This window comes from Vombatus ursinus, unplaced genomic scaffold (assembly GCF_900497805.2).
Source record: "Vombatus ursinus unplaced genomic scaffold, bare-nosed wombat genome assembly UNPS02014798.1, whole genome shotgun sequence".
Lineage (NCBI taxonomy): Eukaryota > Metazoa > Chordata > Mammalia > Diprotodontia > Vombatidae > Vombatus > Vombatus ursinus.
In genome coordinates, this window is record NW_020954576.1 from 39871217 (window position 1) to 39891417 (window position 20201).

At 39.8% G+C, this 20201-nt stretch overlaps 2 protein-coding genes across 5 annotated transcripts in view; one reads left to right on the forward strand and one right to left on the reverse strand.

Annotated features, from left to right (window-relative positions):
- TATDN3 (TatD DNase domain containing 3) overlaps positions 1 to 17272 on the reverse strand; it is a 46220-nt gene extending 28948 nt beyond the window's left edge. The window contains exons 1-10 of one of the 4 annotated variants that reach the window (XM_027871173.1): positions 17188 to 17272; positions 13847 to 13879; positions 13188 to 13261; positions 12762 to 12846; positions 11271 to 11333; positions 7451 to 7560; positions 6401 to 6456; positions 4569 to 4681; positions 3496 to 3573; positions 7 to 466 (exon numbers count right to left, since the gene is read on the reverse strand). In XM_027871173.1, coding sequence (XP_027726974.1) covers positions 323 to 466; positions 3496 to 3573; positions 4569 to 4681; positions 6401 to 6456; positions 7451 to 7560; positions 11271 to 11333; positions 12762 to 12846; positions 13188 to 13261; positions 13847 to 13879; positions 17188 to 17253 — 822 coding nt within the window. In that variant the 5' untranslated portion in view covers positions 17254 to 17272 and the 3' untranslated portion in view covers positions 7 to 322. Of the gene's footprint in view, positions 1 to 6; positions 467 to 1182; positions 1224 to 3495; positions 3577 to 4568; positions 4682 to 6400; positions 6457 to 7450; positions 7561 to 11270; positions 11334 to 12761; positions 12847 to 13187; positions 13262 to 13846; positions 13880 to 17187 lie in introns of those variants that run through there. The other 3 variants (XM_027871172.1, XM_027871175.1, XM_027871174.1) reach the window with 3 other exon arrangements.
- A 103-nt stretch (positions 17273 to 17375) lies between these two features.
- Positions 17376 to 20201, forward strand: part of NSL1 (NSL1, MIS12 kinetochore complex component) — a 31827-nt gene continuing 29001 nt past the window's right edge. Inside the window, exon 1 of the mRNA XM_027871461.1 lies at positions 17376 to 17653. Within this exon, the coding sequence (XP_027727262.1) occupies positions 17393 to 17653 (261 nt within the window). The 5' untranslated portion in view covers positions 17376 to 17392. The remainder of the gene's footprint in view (positions 17654 to 20201) is intronic.

A 20201-nucleotide genomic window follows, 5' to 3' on the forward strand; every position in this document is an offset into this window, starting at 1 on the left:
GCAGCAGCAGCAGCAGCAGCAGCAGCAGCAGCAGCAGCAGCAGCAGCAGCAGCATCTATTCCCACCCTCCTCCCTCAGCATTTGATTGACTTTTAAACAACACACAGCCAGTGGCAGAGCTGGAACTAAACCCTGGCTCCAGAAATGCCAGACAGGCTTACTTCCCATAAACTGAACTGAGAGCAATTTAAAGTTCTCATTACTCTATGCTGGTGGCCCCTATCCAGACCATGTTCTTTCTTTGGTCAGAGATGTCTTTTCCTTCAATGCTGCCACCTGGTGGCATATTAGGAAATGATTTTCCTGGAGGAAATCTGGCAGGTTATTTTTGAAGCAGATGCCGGAGTTTGGGAAACAGTTTCAAAGCATTCTGAGTTGTCACTTCTCTAACTTCTTCCACTGAGATCCCTTTCACCTGGGCAATGAATTCTGCAGAAATGGAAATGTTCCTAGGTTCATTCCGCTCCTGTAATACAACAAGGATAGGCCTGATGAGCTATGACACCCAACAGTCCCAGATTTCTGGTACCTGAGGGAAACAAGACAAACAAGAAAAACTTCAGATAGCAACAGATGTCTTGCTTTCCACTGAAACCAAAAATCAAGTCATTGTCCTTTATTTTCAAAGATGCTACTGCTCTGGCAAAAGCATACATGTTCATGCTTTGCCTGAAAAAAATCATTAGGGATCAGTAAGTACTCATAGCCCATTAGATAACTTAAAAATAAAACTACAATGAAGATAACAATGTAGTGGAAATACACTGAACAGCTCCAATATTGAGCCTCTACAAAGTCCTACTTTGATGCTAGTAGAATGCAGGATCAGGCAGGTTCTACCATGCTGGTCAGGCTTCAAGTAGGGTCCCAGCAAGAGACTGTGTCTGCTTTCCAAGTGACAGCCTAACTAGGTACAGAGAGGCCCAACACCAGGAGCCCGGCCACTTAGTGATGAATCCCGAAGCTGTGGCTATTTATGAAACAAAGAAAAATGCAATGACCCCAAGTCCCACGTAGTCCCTTTTCAGTTCTGCAGTGATGGGGACATTAAAGGGCAAATGAAGATGTGGCTATTAAGAGTTAACAGAGGGGCAGCTAGGTGGCACAGTGGATAGAGCATCGGCCCTGGAGTTAGGAGGACCTGAGTTCAAATCCGGCCTCAGACCAAACACTTGACACTTACTAGCTGTGTGACCCTGAGCAAGTCACTTAACCCCAATTGCCTAAAAAAACAAACAAACAAACAAAAAAGAGTTAACAGAGTTGTTTTTAACATATGCTAAAAGGCAACAAGAAACATCATCTCACGGGACACCTGATCATCTCATACTACAGTGTTCATGATGAGTGTAAGGAAAAATGCTACCATGAAGATAATTACAGTTTTTGTACAACTGCTGTAGCAGAGAGTGAAGAGAAATTTTATTAAGAACCTAAGACCCCTTCAGATTAAATCAAAGTATACCTAGTGGCGTCAATGCAAAGCTGGGTACAGGAAAGGATAGCAAAAAAACCTTGTTGGAAAACATGATTCAAGGCTAAGAAGTGAGAAAGGTCAAAGGCTTGAAGATCACCCAGAAGCCTCAAACATATATCATTAACTCTTTCTTTAAAAAGAGAGCTGGAAGTCATTAGACATGATGAATATTCTTTCAACCCCACCCCCCCAAAAAAACCCACCAAAAATTCAACTGATATTAAGAGACAGGAAACAACTTGTTTATGATTTGTGAGTCATTTATGAATCAGCTATTTGCATACAATCAGATCACTGACTTGGTAAAGATTAAAATCAATACCAAATAAGAAGACATAGTATACAAATAAGGCAATTCTAGCCCAACTTCTTGAACTATTTAAATTGCTGTCAAAAAAATGGATAAAAGGACATCAATACAGATCATTACCATTTCCTAAAGTTTAACCAATTTAAAAAAATCCATCTCAACAGGGAGACTAAGAGACTCTAAAAGCTGACCCAGCCAAGCAGGTAAATAGAGAAGCCAAATCAGAAAATAAATTTGTTTATAAAACTTAATGGAAGATGTTGGAAGATTACAAGCAGTACTACCTCAGAACAATAAAAAGCAATGGAGAGAAAAACAAATGTACAAGAAATTCAAAAAACTTGTCAATAAAACTAAATAAGCCATATCATTTCAGGAGCATTTAAGGATGAAACTTAGGACAATGAATAGATGAAAAATGGAAACTATCTATAAATACTTCTACAGCTTTTCTTTATCATCAAGAGATGATAGAGAAAATGATTACTAACCCATAAGCCTATTTTTTCATTATTATAAAATCTCTATGAGAATAAATTACATGGGCATGTAGACCATCCTTAATGCAAGTATGAGAAGGGAGGTTTTCATAAGCGATGTTCTAAGAAAACTTAATTATCAGTTCCATAACTGACTAAAAGGTGCAGAAGACACAAGATTCCAATGCGCTTGCGCACTGACTGAAAAAGCATTTGGTTCAACAGAGGAAAGGGCCACCTTGAAGGCTACTGTCTGACAAGGTATCTCCCATGCATATGTCAAAATCATACAACATTTCTCAAAAGATTTCATAGGGCTAACTTTGTTTTATGGCCTTCTAATTATTAATATCAAGTGCGATGTAAAAAGGGGAGCCGTATGCTTGTTCAAGGTATTTGCCATTGACATAAAAGCTGGGCGGTACAGATGCTTCTAGATAGTGGGGTCATTAAATACATGGTAGCACAAATAGCCCACACAAATAGCCCCATGACCCCACCACCACCTCACATAGCATATCTTGGAACTCTGAAGTGCCCAGAGTCACAGAGCTAAGGGATGTAAACAGGAATACTAAGCAACATTCTCTCAAGTACTTACAGCATCATCACCAAAAGAAACTTTACGAAACCCATATGTGAATAAATAATGTGCTGTTGGAATCTATAGGGACCAGTCAAAACAGATGTGGTCTCTTCCCTACTCTCCCTTGCTTCTTTGGGCCCAATCCTGTGATTTTATCAGTCCACAGAATACCAGCAGAGAAATGCTCTCTACCAATGCAGACCACCAATTGCTCTTCAACTTAGACTCTGAGTTCCCTGGGACACAGAGGTTAGGTGACTTGTCCAGGGTCACAGCGCCAGTAAAGTGTCAGATGTGGAACCTGAACTGAGGTTTTCCTGACTCTGAGCCTAGCTCTCTCTATACTGTTACACAATGCCTCTTTATGCTTCTACAACAAAATGGGAGATACTACAGAAAGCAGAATTCCATTAGAACCTGGTTCGTTACCACTTTAATACATGAATTAGTAAAAACCCCAGGTCATATTAGAACTCTCAGAGTATAACAACTACAAGCAAAAAAAAAAAAAAAAGGCCTAACATAACAAAGAGAAACTATTTAAGTTTTGGTCCAATCTCCTCAATATTGTATTTAAACTATAATTTAAAAATACATAAGAATTGCAAACATCCCTGAGAGCTTTAAAATGGAAGTCATTTACCTGTTTTATTGGTCCCAGCGCAGGTGAATCTGTTTCTAAGCATATAGAAGATAAAGGCAGCTGCTTTATTAGTTTCTGCTTCTTAGAGGAAAAACAAAAGCTATTCAGTATTAAAATATGAGAGAGTAAGGTAAACATAAGCTATATGGATCCCTTGTTTGTATTGAAAATATCAGAATCCTAATGTCATATTTATTATGCATTTTAATGTTATTGCTATGTAGCACTTGACTGTATACAAAGCTCTTTCCATAAGTTACCCCCTTTCATCCTTATGACAACTCTGTGAAGTAGCAGGGCAGGTATTACACTTTACAGATGAAGAAACACGTCTAAGGTCATACTGCTATTCAGGGGTGGGTTAAAACCCAGATTTTTTGACCCCAAATCTAGTGCTCTTTCTGATATACTACAGCTTCCTGCAGGAGACACCAAAAAGTATTTCCCAAAGGAATAATGGGGCCAACAACATGAAAGGGGCTCACCTAGTAAGTCATCAAATAGCACATTCCCACTGAAATACTATTTCATCTCTCAGTATTCCTTTCTCACTTACTGTATTTCATAATATTCAAAGGCTTTGTGGTTTAGAAAACTACAATTCTATTGGCAACATCAGAATTGGGATTACATGGTCCCCAAGAATGATTTCTTTCTACTCAGCATCCAATTATGCTACCACAGCATGAAAAATATTATCATGTGATACACTGTTTGAAAATGCTAAATTAACTACTTTTTTTTAGGAATGGAATTTCCATCTCATGGGATTTTTGACCAAGAAGGAAAAAACCATTTCATTGTCAAGTCTTTGCTGAAGAACAAAAAAAAGACATGGGATTTTCTCCCTTAAAATATGAATTCTCCCCTACAAATAATAAAAATAAGAAAATCCTTCCTTTTTCTTAATTTCTTTCTGTATCGTTAAAAATTAGTCTCCACAGACACTGGTAGGCAAATATCACATAATTTAAGCTTAACTTTTGCACAACACCTAACAATACCAGGAAAGTAAAATAAAGCTTGTTTGGTAGATTATAATCACCATGCTGAAGTTTAGAGAAAGAATTCACCTGTCCACTCCTTGCTGAAGAAGGAGGAATTGAAAAAAAGTATCCTGCACTCACTCCTTCCATGGCTACAGATGGGCGGCCATCAAAGGCATGGAGCAGCACCTTCTCAGCACCTCTCAAAAAGCAAAGACAGACACGCATTTCATTCTGATTGCTTTGAAAGAAGTTTCTCCATTAATAAAACTGAAAAAGAGAGATCAGAGGTTTTAAGTAAATGACGACCACAATGATAACAGAATGCTACTTCTTGATCTTTAAAACTTGAATGAAACAATGTATGGTATTCCATCAATTATCAGAATAGGTAATATAGTCAATTCTTGAATACTCCTGGCCTTGGAAAACAATGGTAGTCAGGAAAAAACCTCCTATTTATATGGCACCTTAAGATTTACAAAATGCTTTCCTCAAGATAATCCTTTGAGATGGCGTAAGTATAACACAGACTTTGAGCTACAGAATCACAGAATTTTGGAACTGAGATCAGTTTATGCTTTTCATTAGCTTTATTTATTTATTTATTAAGACTTAACTACAGTTCATTGCTAACATACAACCATTTGGTGGGTACACTCAAATGCAAAAAGGATACAAGAAGAATACTTTGCTTTACTGTCCCCCTGCATTTTGTCCTTGTCCTGCTCTTGAGAAGTAAAGCTGTGGTACACAACCACAACCCAGGAAATCAGTCATCCTCAGACTGGTAGACTGAGTCAGAGTGGCTCAAAGTGGTTTGGCCTACCCGTGTCTTATATTCAGTAGTTTTAATCTTCTGTATTACCAAACCTTTTCCGGAGCTGCCTTCATATAACCAAATGGATAAATATACTTATTCTAAGAGAAGCGCTCTAAGTCATTAGTTGGGAGATGGAGAACAAGAGAAGTAAATGACCTACAAACTTAATAGCTAAGCTAACTACATTCTATTGATATAATAGAACCAAATCAACCTTCTTCTCATTAATGTTTAGCTGCTCAGACATACATTTCTTGCTTCCAAGGTTCCAGGAGGCTTCAAAACACATTGCTGAGAACCAGGGGAACATTGTACACAGGAACAGCCACACTGTGCGATGATCAACTTTAACAGACTTTGCTCTTCTCAGCAATGCAACAATCTAAGACAACTTCAAAAGACTCACGATGGAAACAGCTATCCAAATCCAGACAAAGAACTATGGAGTCCGAATGCAGATCAAAGCATACTATTTTCACCTTTTTTTTCTTTCTCTTGGTTTTTCCCTTTTGTTCTGATTCTTCTTTCACAACATGACTAACGTGCAAATGTTTAATATGACTACACGTATAATCTACATCAGATTGTTTGCTATCTTGGAGACAGAGGAGGGGAAAGAAGAGGGGAGGGAGAAAAAAGTTTGGAACTCAAAATCTTATAAAAGTGAATGATGAAAACCTTCTTTACATGTAATTGGAAAAAAATAAAATACTATTAAGAACTAAACAAAACAAAACACTGCTGAGCTATGATAGCTATTGTATTATATATTTAAAGACAGATTCTTATTCTGGGGAAAGTAGGCCATGCAGTATTCTGGTGTTTTTTTTTTTTTTTAAGCCAATTGGGGTTAAGTGACTTGCCCAGGGTCACACAGCTAGCAAGAGTCAAGTGTTTGGTCTGAGGCAGCATTTGAACTCAGGTCCTCCTGACTTCAGGGCCGGTGCTCTATCCACTGCACCACCTAGCTGCCCCCATGCAGTACTTTGTGGTCAACAGACTAATGACCCCATTTAGTTTTGTGATGCTTGTACTACCAATAGTTAGAAGGTATCCTTTGCTTAGAGAAATACATGCTGCCCTCAAACCCACTTACCTTCCTTACGAAGGAGATTAATAGTTGGTCTGCCTGCTGAACGTGAGTGAACATTCCTAGAAAATAAAATCACATTTCTCCTATGGCTAAAAAACTAGAGAAGGCAGACTATTATTATTTATTCTAATTACACGGCATACTTGAGAGAGGGAAAGTAAAAACTTTCTAAGGAGAATCACTTTGATCACTGGCTCCTTAGCCTGCCATTCAAAGCCCTCATTGCTAATTTCTACTCTACTTCTCCAGGCTTATTTTACATGACTCTAGCACAGTGGAAAGAGCATCTGGCTTGGGGTCAGACCACGTGGTTTCAGATCTTGGTTCTGTCATTTAATCTTTGTGTGACCTTGGACAAATCACTTAATATCTTTAGGCCTCAATTTCTTCTTCTATAAAAGGAGAGAGTTGGATCTTCAAGGTTCCTTCCAGCTTCAAATCTATGACCCTATTCTCCTTACTGTCCTCTTCACTCCAGGCAACCCTCTCTCTTCTGCACATGTCCAAGCCTTTCCTGACTGCTTGCCTTTTTTTTTTTTTCAATGGCAACTGGGGTTAAGTAACTTGCCCATGGTCACACAGCTAGCTAGTGTCAGGTATTTGGTCTGAGGCTGGATTTGAACTCAGGTCCTCCTGACTTCAGGGCTGGTGCTCTATCCACTGCGCCACCTAGCTGCCCCTGCTTGCCTTCTTTAATCATGCTCTTCCCTGAACCTCAAATGTCCATTTTTCCTTCTCTACCTGTTGAAATCCTTGGAGGCCCAGCTAAAACGTCATTTCCTCTACAAAGCCTTCTCTGAAGCCCCACTACAATAGGCAGTGGTCTCTTATCTGAACTCAAAACATTTTGTTTGTCGTCTTGTAAGTCTGTCATATTCTAATTTCTATTAAGGTTATTTGTATATACATTTTAGCACTCCTGCCAGACTGTAAGTCTCTTAAAGGGGGACCATGTCTTATTTAGCTGTATTTCCCCTGAACCTAGCTCAGAATCTTCAGGGTAGTAGTAGAGGCTTAATAAATGCTGAATGCTAAAAACTTAAATTAACCTACAATGGTAAATTTAGTCTTTTAGCTAATTGGATCTGTCTAATAAGGACTTGTCTCTGCTCCTCCTTGTGCTCGTCAGTCCTGGCAAATCTGGGGGAGAAATCTAATCCAACCTGCAAATAGATAAAAGAAAGAGTTGCAGTTTTGGTATTTAACTCTAAAGAAATAAGTAACAAAAGAAAAACTATCTCTTGTGTGTAAATATATTGGTATAATCTAGACTTTGCTTAAATGAGTTCTAGGGTTAGAATCTATTATCTTAAATACTACCAACTGATGCTTTACCTGCTGGAAAATATTTATATTAGATCAGAAATCTTTATCTGAGACTTTGAGTTTCTGTTTCTTTCAATTCAGTTTCAGAATTACTTATGCATAAGTCTAAAAACTATTCTAAATCAAATAATGACTGCTTTTTAAAGGAAGGAAAAATGGTTAAGTATATAGAAGATGAAGACAAGTACCACTCAATTATTTTTTCACCTTCTGAAAGGTCTGCGGGGAGAACACCAGTCTGCTCTCCAATCTCTCAAGTTTACCGAGGAGTTCTGCTTCACTTCTGTTCTTTCTCCTACCTCCTAGCTGTAGGTACTACTAAAGGCTCTGTCTTTGGCCCACTATTCTTTCCATACTATTTCTCTTGAATGGTGTCATCTACTCCAAAATCTTGGCTTCAACTACCACTTTATACAGAAGACTCTCAACTGTGGCTTCTACATGTATAATCTCTAACTCCATTCTAATCTCTCTCTTATGCTCTGTTCATGGGATATCACCATTTGGATATCCTACCAGGTCCTCAAACTGGGTTTATTACCTTTACAGGAAGAAAGACATGAGGAGTTGGGGAATAGAGGTATAACATAGTAGTGATGAGGGACTTCATCCAGACATCAGATGGGGGTCCCTTTCTGCCAAAAATAAGGCAGCTAATAACTTCTTAACTTGCCTCAGTGATAATTTCATTCTTCAAAGGGCAATGGAAAGAACAAAAGGGAATTCTAGTTTGAATCTGATTCTCACTAACAGAGAGGAACTAGTTGCTGGGATGGAAATGATAGGAACCTTGGAGGAAAACGAATACTCACTCCACTCTAGAATTTATAAAAGAAGAGAAAAACTGGTCAGAGCCTGGTAAGTACCCTAGGTTTTGGGAAAACAGAGCTCAATGGATTCAAAAGAAAGATAGGTAGGATCCCATGGACTAAAATGCTTCAAGGGAAGTTATAGCAGGAGGGATGGGAGATACTCAATAACAAAATTCTGAAGATACAGTGGAAAACAGTTCCATTATTGGCAGGAAAAGGATTTGGCTGAAGACAATGGGATAGATTTATGGGGCACTCACCAACCAACTTTGATTTTAAAAATAAGTGTACAGATGATGAAAGCAAGACCAAATAACACATGATAAATATAAGAGTTATGTAAAAACAGTGTTAGGAATGTTAAAGCTTGAAAGGAGCTAAGGCTGGTGAAGGAAGCTAAGAACAATAAAAGGGCGTTTTTACTTACTCCAGGTGAAGAAGGAAGATCATAGAAAGGCTAGGTCCTTTGCTCGACTGATAGGAAAGAAAAGGCAGACCCGTTCAATTTTATTTTGTTTTTCTTTTCCTATAAAGGAAAATGACCTTTATATCAGAAATAAAAGAACTAAATGACTAAGATGGAACTAATACAAAAGAGAATAAGATAGTAAGAGAGCACTTAGTTGCCCTTGATGAATTTAAGTCACCTGGCCCACAGGAACTAAATCCATGGGTCCTGAAAGAGCTGGCAGATGAGATTTCAGAGCCATTGTCAATATCTGAAAGATCCCCAGAAAGGGGAGGGGTACCAAAAGACTGGTGAAGGGCAAATGTACTTTTTTTTTTCCCCAAAAAAAGGGAAGAAAACAGCGTCTGCAAACTAAGGGCTAGTCAACTAAAGGGAAAACTGTTGAAAGGATCATTAATGAGAAGGTGGGTGAATAGTTTCAAAGGGAGGCAACTTCATCAAGAACAAGTAATGGCACATTAACCCCATTCCCTTTTTTGACAGTACTACTACACTAGTAGATCATTTTGGTTTTAGCTTCTCTGGATTTTAGCAAGGCTTTTGTTAGAATATCTCACATTACTGTAGAAGAAGAGATGGAGAGATATCAGTTAGACAATAATACAGTCAGATGGATTCAGAACTGGTTGGATGGATGGACTCCAAGAGTAGTTGTTAATGATTTGGTGTTAAAATGACAGGAAATCTCTAGTGTAGCATTTCTCCTAGGTTAACATTTTTATCAGTGACTTAGATAAGTCATAGATGGTATGGCCACCACATTTGCAGATGAAGTAAAGCTGAGAAGGATAGGTGATATACTGGGTAACAGAGTAAGGATCCAAAAGGCAGGCTCCAAAAGATCCAAAATTCACAGGCTCAAGCACTGGGCTTGAAATCCAATAGGGATAAATGTAAAGTCTTGCACTAGGGTACAAAAAAAATCAACTCCATAAAGAGGAAAGGGATGAGAAGGCACAGATGGATACCAATTTTTCTGAAGATCTGGAAATGCTAGTGACCTGCAAGCTCAGACCATCCTACTGGGGTTTTACACTTTATACTCCATGAAACTCCTAATAGGAGTCAGCTGCGTGGTGTGCTGTAGCTTGCTGCAACAACTGTGGGCTGCTTTAAGAGGAGTGTGGCTTCTGAGAACAGGAAGGCAAAAGTCACACTATTCACACTGCCCTAACCAAACTTCACCCGGAGAACTATGTTCAGTTCTTGGTGCCATAATTTTATAAAGGCACCGACAAGTTGGAGAGTGTCCAGAGGAGGGCAACTAGGATGGTGAAGGGCCTTGAGTTCATGCCATACACAGATTAGTCAAAGGAACTGGGCACGTTTAGCCTGGAGAAGAGAAGACTCAGGCAATGATACAACAGCTGTCTCCAAATCTCTGAAGGGCTGGCATGTAGAGAAGGGATTAGACTTTTCTGTTTAGTTTTGCTCTTTTCAAAATGAGAAGCAATGAGCAGAAGTTGCAAAGAGAAAAATTTAGATTTGATACTAGGAAAACTAACAGTTAGAACTATCCAAAAGTGGAATGGCTTGTCTCAAGAGGTGGAATCCCCCTCCTTCTAGTTCTTTCCTTAGGCTGTACGATCACTTGTCAGGTATGTTACAGTGGGGACTCCTTTAGTGTATGGGGTGGTCTATACAGTTGCTAAGGTCCCTTCCAACTCTGTGAAGACCTGACTTCTCCATTTCTCTTAATGGTACCACCATTGTCCAGTCACCTATGCTTGTAATCACAGAGTCATCTTTGATGCTTCTCTCTAGCTGAATTCCATATCCAATAAGGCTCATCAATTCTATCTCCAAAATATCTCTTGCATTTTAACTTTTTTATTTTTAATTATTCCACTTTGCTTCAGGCCTAACTCAAATGCTACCTCCTTCCTTAAATCTTCTCCAATACTACAGCCAGAAATGAACTTTTCCTACTATTAATTCTGATAAAGCACATACTTATACCTCTTAGGTTCTTAACTTATTCTTTTTATTAGTTATTTGTGTACATGTGTTAACTTCCCTCACAGACTGTAAGCTCCCTGAGAGTAAACATCCTTTCTAAGTTAACTTAATGCCTCTCACAGTGCTTTGCAGTTAATAAACACACAACATATATTTGTTGAATTGTTGAACGTTGACTGGCATACCCCAAGCAAATCTGATGACTAGGACAGAAATTTAAGAAATGTTTTCAGGTTAGAGATGAGGTGTTTTCTGTGGGATGGGACAGTCTTGGTTAGTCTTATTAACTAAGTCAAAGGGGGCTTACCTCCCCAATTGCCAGCAAGTGATCTTTATAATTTTCTATAAGTGGCAAAGCTACATCCAAGTCCTAAAAGAAAAGATAAGGCTGTTTTAAATAAAACAAATTAAAAATAATTAAGTAATCATATTTATCTTGAATTACTTTAATTATATGTAGTCTGTTATTAAAAAAAACAACACTTTGTCTCAGAACCTTTAGGGGTTCAAGAATTTAGCTGCTAATTTTTGCCCCTCAGAATTTTAACCTAAAACCTTGCCTCAATTTGTTGTTCAGCTACATGGAATTATGCAAAATATCAAGCCAAAAGTTCCATATTCCACTGTAGCTGTTATTACATATTAAAGATTTGTGTAATCCCAGCCAAATATTTTAACTCTTTGTAACTTACCTTTTGTCCATCAACTAAAATACCATTTATTGAGCACTTACCACATGCCCAATACGGTACTAGGTACTGTGGAAATTTTATAAGAAATAGAAAAATGCAGTCTCTGTTTTTAAGGAGCTGAGGAATCAAGGGAGAGACAAAACATATTTTGGAACAAGTAAAGATTAAACTTTGTGTTACTTGCATGATAAGAGCTCTGAACCTCTATTAGGTATTAATATAAATCACCTGTCAGTCATAGAGCCATATCATTACATTTGATGAATCTTTGCTTTGAGAATCTAGGATTGTAGTTATTGAATTTTTGTATTATAATTACCCTACTAAGTTAAACAACTTTCATGCTTTGAATTTTAATCAGTCCATAATTGAGGGAGGCACTGTATAGCAATGATTCCGGAGGGAGTTGAAATATTGATTCCTCTGATAAAACTTAGGCAAGGGCAGGGGCTGTTTGATTTTTGTCTTTGTATACCCTATGCCAGAAACTATCTGTTTCACCTCTAGCACAGTGCCTAGAAAATAGCAGGTACTTAATAAATACTTGTCAATGGAATATTGTAATACAAGAACTACAAAAAATAATAGTCTCAACTCTGACCTTGTTCATGAAATCATTAAGAGGCTACTCAAAAATTTCCACTTCTTCAAAATGGTGGTTGTTCAGGTTTTCAGTCATGTCCTACTCTTTGTGACCCCATTTGGGGCTTTCTTGGCAAAGATACTGGAGTGATTTGCCACTTCTTCTCCAGCTCATTTTACAGATGAGGAAATGGAGGCAAGCAGGCTTAAGTGACTTGCCCAGGGTCACACAGCGAGTGAGTGTCTAAGGCCAGATTTGAACTCAGGAAGATAAGTCTTCCTGATTCCAGGCCCAGAAATCTATCCTCTATGCCACCTGGCTACCCCTCTTCAAAATGGAGCCAGTAATTATTTTACAATATGGGCTGGGATCACAGATGTGGAAAAAATTTTTCTAAACAATACAGAACACAAGACCCTGAGAAAAACTGTTATATCTTCACTGCAAATACTGGGGAATAGATGTTACTTTACTAGCAGTCATCTGTGCATTTAGTATTATTACTCATTCCATCTGACAGTACCTTTAAAGTGACACTTCGTTGGTCTTCTGGTAGAAGTCCTTGAACAGGGTGAACACCTAGGCATGGCAGAACAAACCCCATGTACCTAAAAATAAGGAAACAGTTACCAAGTAGTAGAGCAGGAAAAGTACACTACCATCCCCTTTTGGAGAATAACCAGAAAAAAATATTCACAGGCCCCCATTTGTTCAAAACTATATCAAAGTTGGCTTCACTGTTCCCTTTCAATATGCACTGATAATGTTCAGATTATAAATTTCATACTTCAGTCTATAAATGATCATACCTTCACTGGTTTTAGCATAGTTACTTTTAATGCTAAGATATATGTGTATATGTGTGTGTATATGCATGAAAAATGCATATATGTGTGTATATATGTGTATGTATGTGTATATGAAAATATATAAATAAAAAAGGAGCTACCTTTCTGAAAGCTGCATGACCTTTTCAAACTCTCCTGAGTGTTCGGCAACTGCTACAATGGCTAACACATTGGCCTGCAACAAGAAAATATAAAGCATTTAAAGCACTAAACAATACATACTTATAAGCTTTGTGATGATCAAGTCTCTGACACTAAAATGAGGATAATGAAATTTCTACTACCTGGCTCTCAGGGTTCTATAAGGAAGGTGCTTTGTAAACCTTAAAGCAGTATGTAAATGGGAGTTAGTTTCATTTGTTCAAGAAGACTTCCACATCGTCTATGAATTTTAACTCTCCTGGTTAACCCCATTCTCTGTAAGCGTGGTTTTTTGAAAGTTGGCTATGATAGAAAAAGGAAAATTAGGATCTACTGTCTGCTCTTTCATTTCTCTTGAGATATCAAAGAAAGCTAGAGCTAAAATGGATCAAGAGGTCTTCTAAGAATTAAATAACTTGTTATTTTAGTATTTTTCTTGAAACAAAGAAAGATGTTCCAGGAAATTTTAAAATTTATCCAATATCCTCAGTATAATCTAAATTTGAGACTTATAACAAATATGCAACGCTACCTATGCCTAGGTCAACCAGAGAAGAAGCGATATTCCCCAATTTTAAGCTGTTTCTGCATAGAATTGGTATAGGCCATAGACACTGACCTTCTTGGCTTTCTCCAACACATCTTCAAGATCCTAAAAAATAGGATAATTAAACTTAAATATCTTATAAGACATAAATATATGTATATATAATTAAATTTTAGATAAATATGTAGGTCAGAACATACAATTATTTCAAAACTGGCTGAAGAACCATAAGGAATGGCAACAGATAAAGTCAGATAGAAAACAGGACAACTTAAGAGTTCCAAATTGGGTTCAGGTTTAGTTAACATAAGATTATTTCACCAAAAAGCATAAAAAAAAAGGTTAGTTAACATACATGAAGAGGAACAGAATAATACATTAAACAATGTATTTTCATTCACAGAGCACACTATGTGGTGTTTTCAGAATAAAGGCTAAACAAGGGGACCCAGTGAAATTGAATAGGGTGAATAAAGGTTATTTTTAATCAAAGTGGAACCTACAAAAATATTGGTCCTGGTTGGGTTGTTCATCTTTCCCCCACGCCCTTTTTTCTTTTTTTCATTGGCCAGCATGGTAAGAAGGGATGGGCAGTTTAGAGGAAAGAGAATGAGTAGAATAGGGTTATGGACTGTACCTCTGATTTCACTGGTATAGGGTACTCTCCGATGAGGAAACTCTCTACCAATACAGAGACTTATAGTCTTAGAGAGTTGCCTGGATTACTAAGAGGTTAAGAGTCTTGTGTAGGGTCACATAACTGGTATGGACAGGAATGAAACCGAAGTCTTCCTGACCAGCTATCTATCCAAAAGACCATGCTGCCTCTGATCAGAATATCATGAATAAAGACTAATAAATAACCAAGCACAATACTAGTGTTATTAACAACATAAACATCTTTCAGACTCTTCAAGTTGGCCAATGTTTAAACCAGTTATTAACATTAAATAAGGTATGTGTTTATATGTGATCAATATGGAAAGGTTTGGGGGAAATGCTTTCACAAGTAAAGAAAATCAAGAGGAGTTTGCTTTTTGTTGCCCTACGTTCTTCCTGCCATTTAACTATCCCTCCAGAGGGAAGTTTTCCTGTAAGCTACTACAGCACAGATTCTTATTCAAGTGTTCATCTCATATCTCTCCTCCTCCTTGCTAACATTTATATTGCACTTATTATGTGCCAAGTACTATGTTAAGCACTTTACAAATATTGTCTCCTTTGATCCTCATAGTAACCTTGGGAGGTAGATGTTTTTATTACCTCCTTTTTTCAGATGGATAAACTGAGGCAGAGGTTAAGTGACTTGTGCAGGGTCACACAGCTTCTATCTGAGGCTGGATTCGAACTCAGGTCTTCTTGACTTTAATTCCAGAGCCCTATCCACTGTGTGACTAAGCTGTTTACTAGAAGCATAATTTTTCTAAATACTTCAATAATGGCATTATTGGTCTAGCTGGATTCAGTTTTCTCTATATTTAGGCCCTGGACTCATTGGGAATGTTTTTCCCCACCCTTATTTGGTTTCCCAGGAATCTGGCTTACCCAACAGCCTCAAACAGATTCCCTAGGGCTGCCTTTCAGATAGTGAGATGCCCAAAGCAAGGCCTACTTTATTTCAAAAGCATCAAGCACAAAGCCCTGCATGGTGGGTGGTATCCACTTTCACTGTGCTGACTACTTACCTTGTCATTTACTAACTCCATGCCTCAGTTTCCTTATTTTATTTTGCTAGGCAATGGGTTTAAGTGACTTGCCCAGGGTCACACAGCTAGTAAGTGTTATGTGTCTGAGGCCGGATTTGAACTCAGATCCTCCTGAATCCAGGGCCAGTACTCTATCCACTGCACCACCTAGCTGCCCCTCAGTTTCCTTATTTTTAAAAAGGTAGGTTTGGACTCCAACTTCCCTTTTGGCTCTAATTCCTATAACTTGTAGAGTGTGCAGAGCATTAACAGACTTTTATATGGAGTGGGTTGCTATTGCTGCCTTATTTTTGTCTTTCTTAAAGCGGATTAGCCTGAACTCTTCATTTCACAAGTGAGTGTCATACTTCTTTATTGCTTATACTCTGGAAAATATAATACATATTGGGGATTGGAATGGGTTGGAACAAAAAAAAACTTGGGCACTGAGAGTTGTCCTTGAATACCTGAAGAACTAGAATATGAGCTCTTGCCAGGGTATAACTGTTTTTTTTTTATTCCTGGCACCTAAGATAATAGTTAGCATTAATACAGCTTTCTGAAGCTGCAAAGTTCTTTACAAATATTACTTCATTTTATCCTCATAACAATCCTGGGAGGTAGGCGCTATTTTGTCCCCATTCTAATGCCTATCAAATGAATGAATAGTTCTGCTCAGTTTCAGAGACTAGGAGTACTAAAACGTGCAGGTGGAAGAGGTAAAAAAGCAAATCCATACCGCATATAAGGAGAACCATCCTCACAATCAGCTATCCAAAAATGGAATGGGCTTCAAAGGAGCAGGTGGTAAGCGCCACCTCACTGAAGGTTCCTCAAGCAAAGGCTGGATGCACGTAAACTTGTCAGGTGGGTTACATTAGGGATTTCACAAGCAGGTATAGCCTTCTTTCAGAGGCTGTGCCACCAGCACCTCATATTCATGGGGTCTCATGCCTAAAACACTCTCTCTTCATCCCTGCCTCCTGGCTTCCTACAAGTTCCCACTGAAATATTACCTTCTCCAGGAAGCCTTTTCTGATTCCCCCTTGATGCTAATGCTTTCCCTCGGTTGATAATCTTTAATTTACTCTGTACATAGCTTGTTTGTATGTTCTCTCCCCATTCGACTATGAGCTCCTTGGGCAGGTAGGTGGCACAGTGGATATAGGTTGCCAGGACTGGAGTCGGGAAGATCAGATCTGTCCTCAGACACTTACTAGCTGTGTGACGTTCGGTAAATCACTTAACCTTTCTTTGCCTCCGTTTTTCCATCTGTAAAGTGGTGATGGATAACAGCACCTACTTCCCAGGGTTGTTGTGAGGATCAAATGAGCTAATAATTGTAAAGCGCTTAGCACACTGCCTGGTACAGAGTAAGTAAATAAATATAAACGTTAATTATTATCACTGAAAGCAGGGATTGTGCAGTTTGTTCCCCACCCCTTCCCAATCCCCGCGCTAACTTATTAGCACATTATCTGGCATATACTATGCACTGAATAAATGTGTCGACTGACTGAAGTCCCAAAGAGACCACCCTTCTGCCCGAGGCCCGCGGGGCAGGAGAACCTACAGGGCCCGCGCTCCCCCGGCCCCGGTCCGCCAAGCCCGAGGGAGCCTGAGGGCACTAGAGCACGGGCAGCCAGCGGCGGGGAGGGGTCTGGACGATTCTGGGACAGCAAGGGACCCGGGGGCTCCTCACCCCCGCCCCACCGCGGCCTCGCGTACCGAGTCGAAGTCGGGCGCGGAGAGGTGACAGTGACAATCCACAAACCCGGGCGTCACGGCTCCCATGGCTGCCTCTCCTCCGGAGCATGACGCAAGCGCGAAGGCTCCAGCTTCCTGATAGGACCGCCAGGCACTTCCGGTTTTCTAAAGTCCCGCCCTTCCGCTTCCGGAATCTGTGCACCGCCGATTTCGAACTTGGGGAAAAATGGCGGGGAGGCCGGAGCGCCAGCGGGAGCAGCAGGCGGGTGAAGAAGAGAAGGAGGAGGAGGAAGAGAAGCAAATTGTGGCTACAGAGACGGGATCAGCCCCGGCCTCGTCCGCCGACCCCGTGGAGGACTTTCGGGTGCGCTGCGCGTCGCAGAAGGCGGTGGCCGAAGTGCTGAAGATGTGCAGCCGCTTCATCCGGGAGCTGGGGGACGTCCTGCCCGAGAAGAGCCGGGAGCTGGCGCTGAAGGACGCGCAGTGGGTATGGGCCGCCCCCGTCTGCTGGCCCCGAGGGCGTCAGAGTTCTATTGCTTGCACACCCTTCCCCGCAGCTCGCGAGCATCACGGACCCCTAGAATGTCACGGGTGCGAGGGATCCTAGAGACTCTCAGGCCCTGGCTCCTTATTTTACAGAGGAGGAAACTGAGGCCCAGATGGGTGAGGAGTGACTTGTCAGCACAGGGTTCCTCAGGTAGTGAGTTCTCAGCTAGCTCTTGATGTCTAGACCTGCGGCATAGACCGAAGGGTTGGGGAAAAGGGAAAAAAAAGGCTAGTAAGGGAAACTTGGGGGGAAAAGGGAGGAATAGGACACACGATGTGTACTCTGTGTGTGTGCCATTCATTACCATCCCTGTTAGAGGTTCCCGCCTGACATAGAAAGGGTATTCGCAAAGTCTTAGAGTTGTGGGACTAAGTACATCCTGTATATATGTACTTCTCTTCAGGAAATTCAAGGAAAATCAAAGACCCCAATCTATTTGACAAAAACCTGTTGGGAAAACTAGAAAGCAGTCTGGTAGAAATTAAATTTAGATCAGTCTCTCACACTGTATACCATATTCCAAGATAAGCTCCAAAAGGATACGTAACTTTAATATCGAAAGTCACCTCATAAGCAAGTTAGAGAAGCAAAGAAGGTATTTTTCAGATTTATGAATAGGGGAACAGTTCATGATGAAACAAGGGACTGAGAGAATTAAGAGTTGCAGAGGTTTGCTGATCCATCCTTCTCACTCCTAAATTATCTTCCTGTTTCTATATATCCAGTCTTAGTCCCTTTTTTGAGCTATAGTCACACATTATTTACTGTCTTTTGGACATCTAGAACTCAATGTCCTGTAAGCATCTCAAAATCAACTCCAAATTCTCTCCTTTTCTGAACTTCGCTTGATACCTAACTGTATTCCTCAGCTCCTCACTCACTTCATATTTCTGACCTTGTCTTTACCTTTACAACATCTTTCCCTTATGTCCCCTTCTTTCCATTCACAAAGTCGTCAGCCTGATTGGGGCCCTCATCACCTCTCACCTGGACTATTGTAATCACCTCCTTTTTAAAAATAGTTTTCTTTTTAAAAATACATTGTTTTGGCATTACCCAAATTTCTTCCTCTATCCTTCGACCTTTTCTCTCCCAGACAGTTATCCCTTATAACAGATTTTTTTTTTTTAAAGAAAGAGAGAAACAAAAGAAAACATTGAGCATAATTGCATCAAGAAAAAAATCTCTGACATTTATTTAATGTTGCACACCTGGGGACCCTGACATTTGCCAATGAGCTAGGGAGTTATCTTCTTTGGGGCCTATCTGGATATACACTCTTTTTTCAGTCTCCTTTGCTGGTTTTTAATGTCACACCCACTAATTGCTGCTGTCTCCCTAGGCTCTGTCCTGAACCTTCTTTTCTTTTCCCCCTAAACTGTCTCACTTGGTGTTCTCTTCAGCTCCGTGGATTCAGTTGTTATTTCTGTGCAGATGATCCCTAGATTTGTATCTAGTCCTGGTCCCTCTCCTGAGTCACAGTTCCATTTTACCTTTTGGACATCTTACTTTGGATATTCCATAGACGTCTCAAACTTTAACATGTCCAAAAAAGAACTTACTACTTTTCTCCCCAAAATCTTCCCTCTTCTGAACTTCCATGTTATTGTTGAGGGCACCAATGATCCAGGCTCACGACGTCAGTGTCGTCCTCAGCCTCTGCCAAACCCTGGTGTTTTGACCTTTACCCTATCTCTCATAAATGTCTCTTTCTTGCTCACATAGTCCAGATCCTCATCACCTGTCGCATTGACTGTTGAAATCTCCTTCTAACTGGTCTCTCTGTCTAGAATCTCTCCCTATACCAGTTCATTCTGTGCTCAGTTCCCAAAGTGGTTTTTCTGTAGTCTAGGTCTGACCATTTAACTGTCCTGTTCAGTGAGCTCCAGTGGCTCCCTATTTACCTTCAGGGCCAAATTGAAACTCCTCTGTTTGGCATTAAAGCTGACCCCTTCATACCTTTCAGTCTTAACACTTTACTCTCCTCCATGCGCTTTATAATCCATTTTCAGTGACCTATTTGCTCTTCTTCACATATGATCCTCCATCTCTTGATTCTGCCTTTATACTGGCTATCCTCCATCCATGTAATACCTTGCCCCCTCACCTCTACCTTTTAGCTTCCCTGGCTGCCTTCAAGAGTCAGTTGAAATCCCAACAACACACAGAGTATGTATGTAGCTATTTACATGTCTCTCATCAGGAAGTGAGTGCCTTGGGGAAAAGAGTGTTTTTGTCTTTCTTTGCATGTCCAGTGTTTAGCATAGTGATTGGCACATAGTAAGAACTTAATAAATTCTTGTTGACTAACTAGGAGTCAGCGGCATGATACAATATGTAAAGAGCACTGGCTCTAGAGTTTGGAGACAGCCTGAATTCGAATTCTGCCTCTGACATTTGCTGCTGTGTAACCTTTGGTAAGCTGAACTTCTCTAGGCCTCAGTTATCTCAACTGTAAAATGAAAGGGGAGGTTGTATTACGTGACTT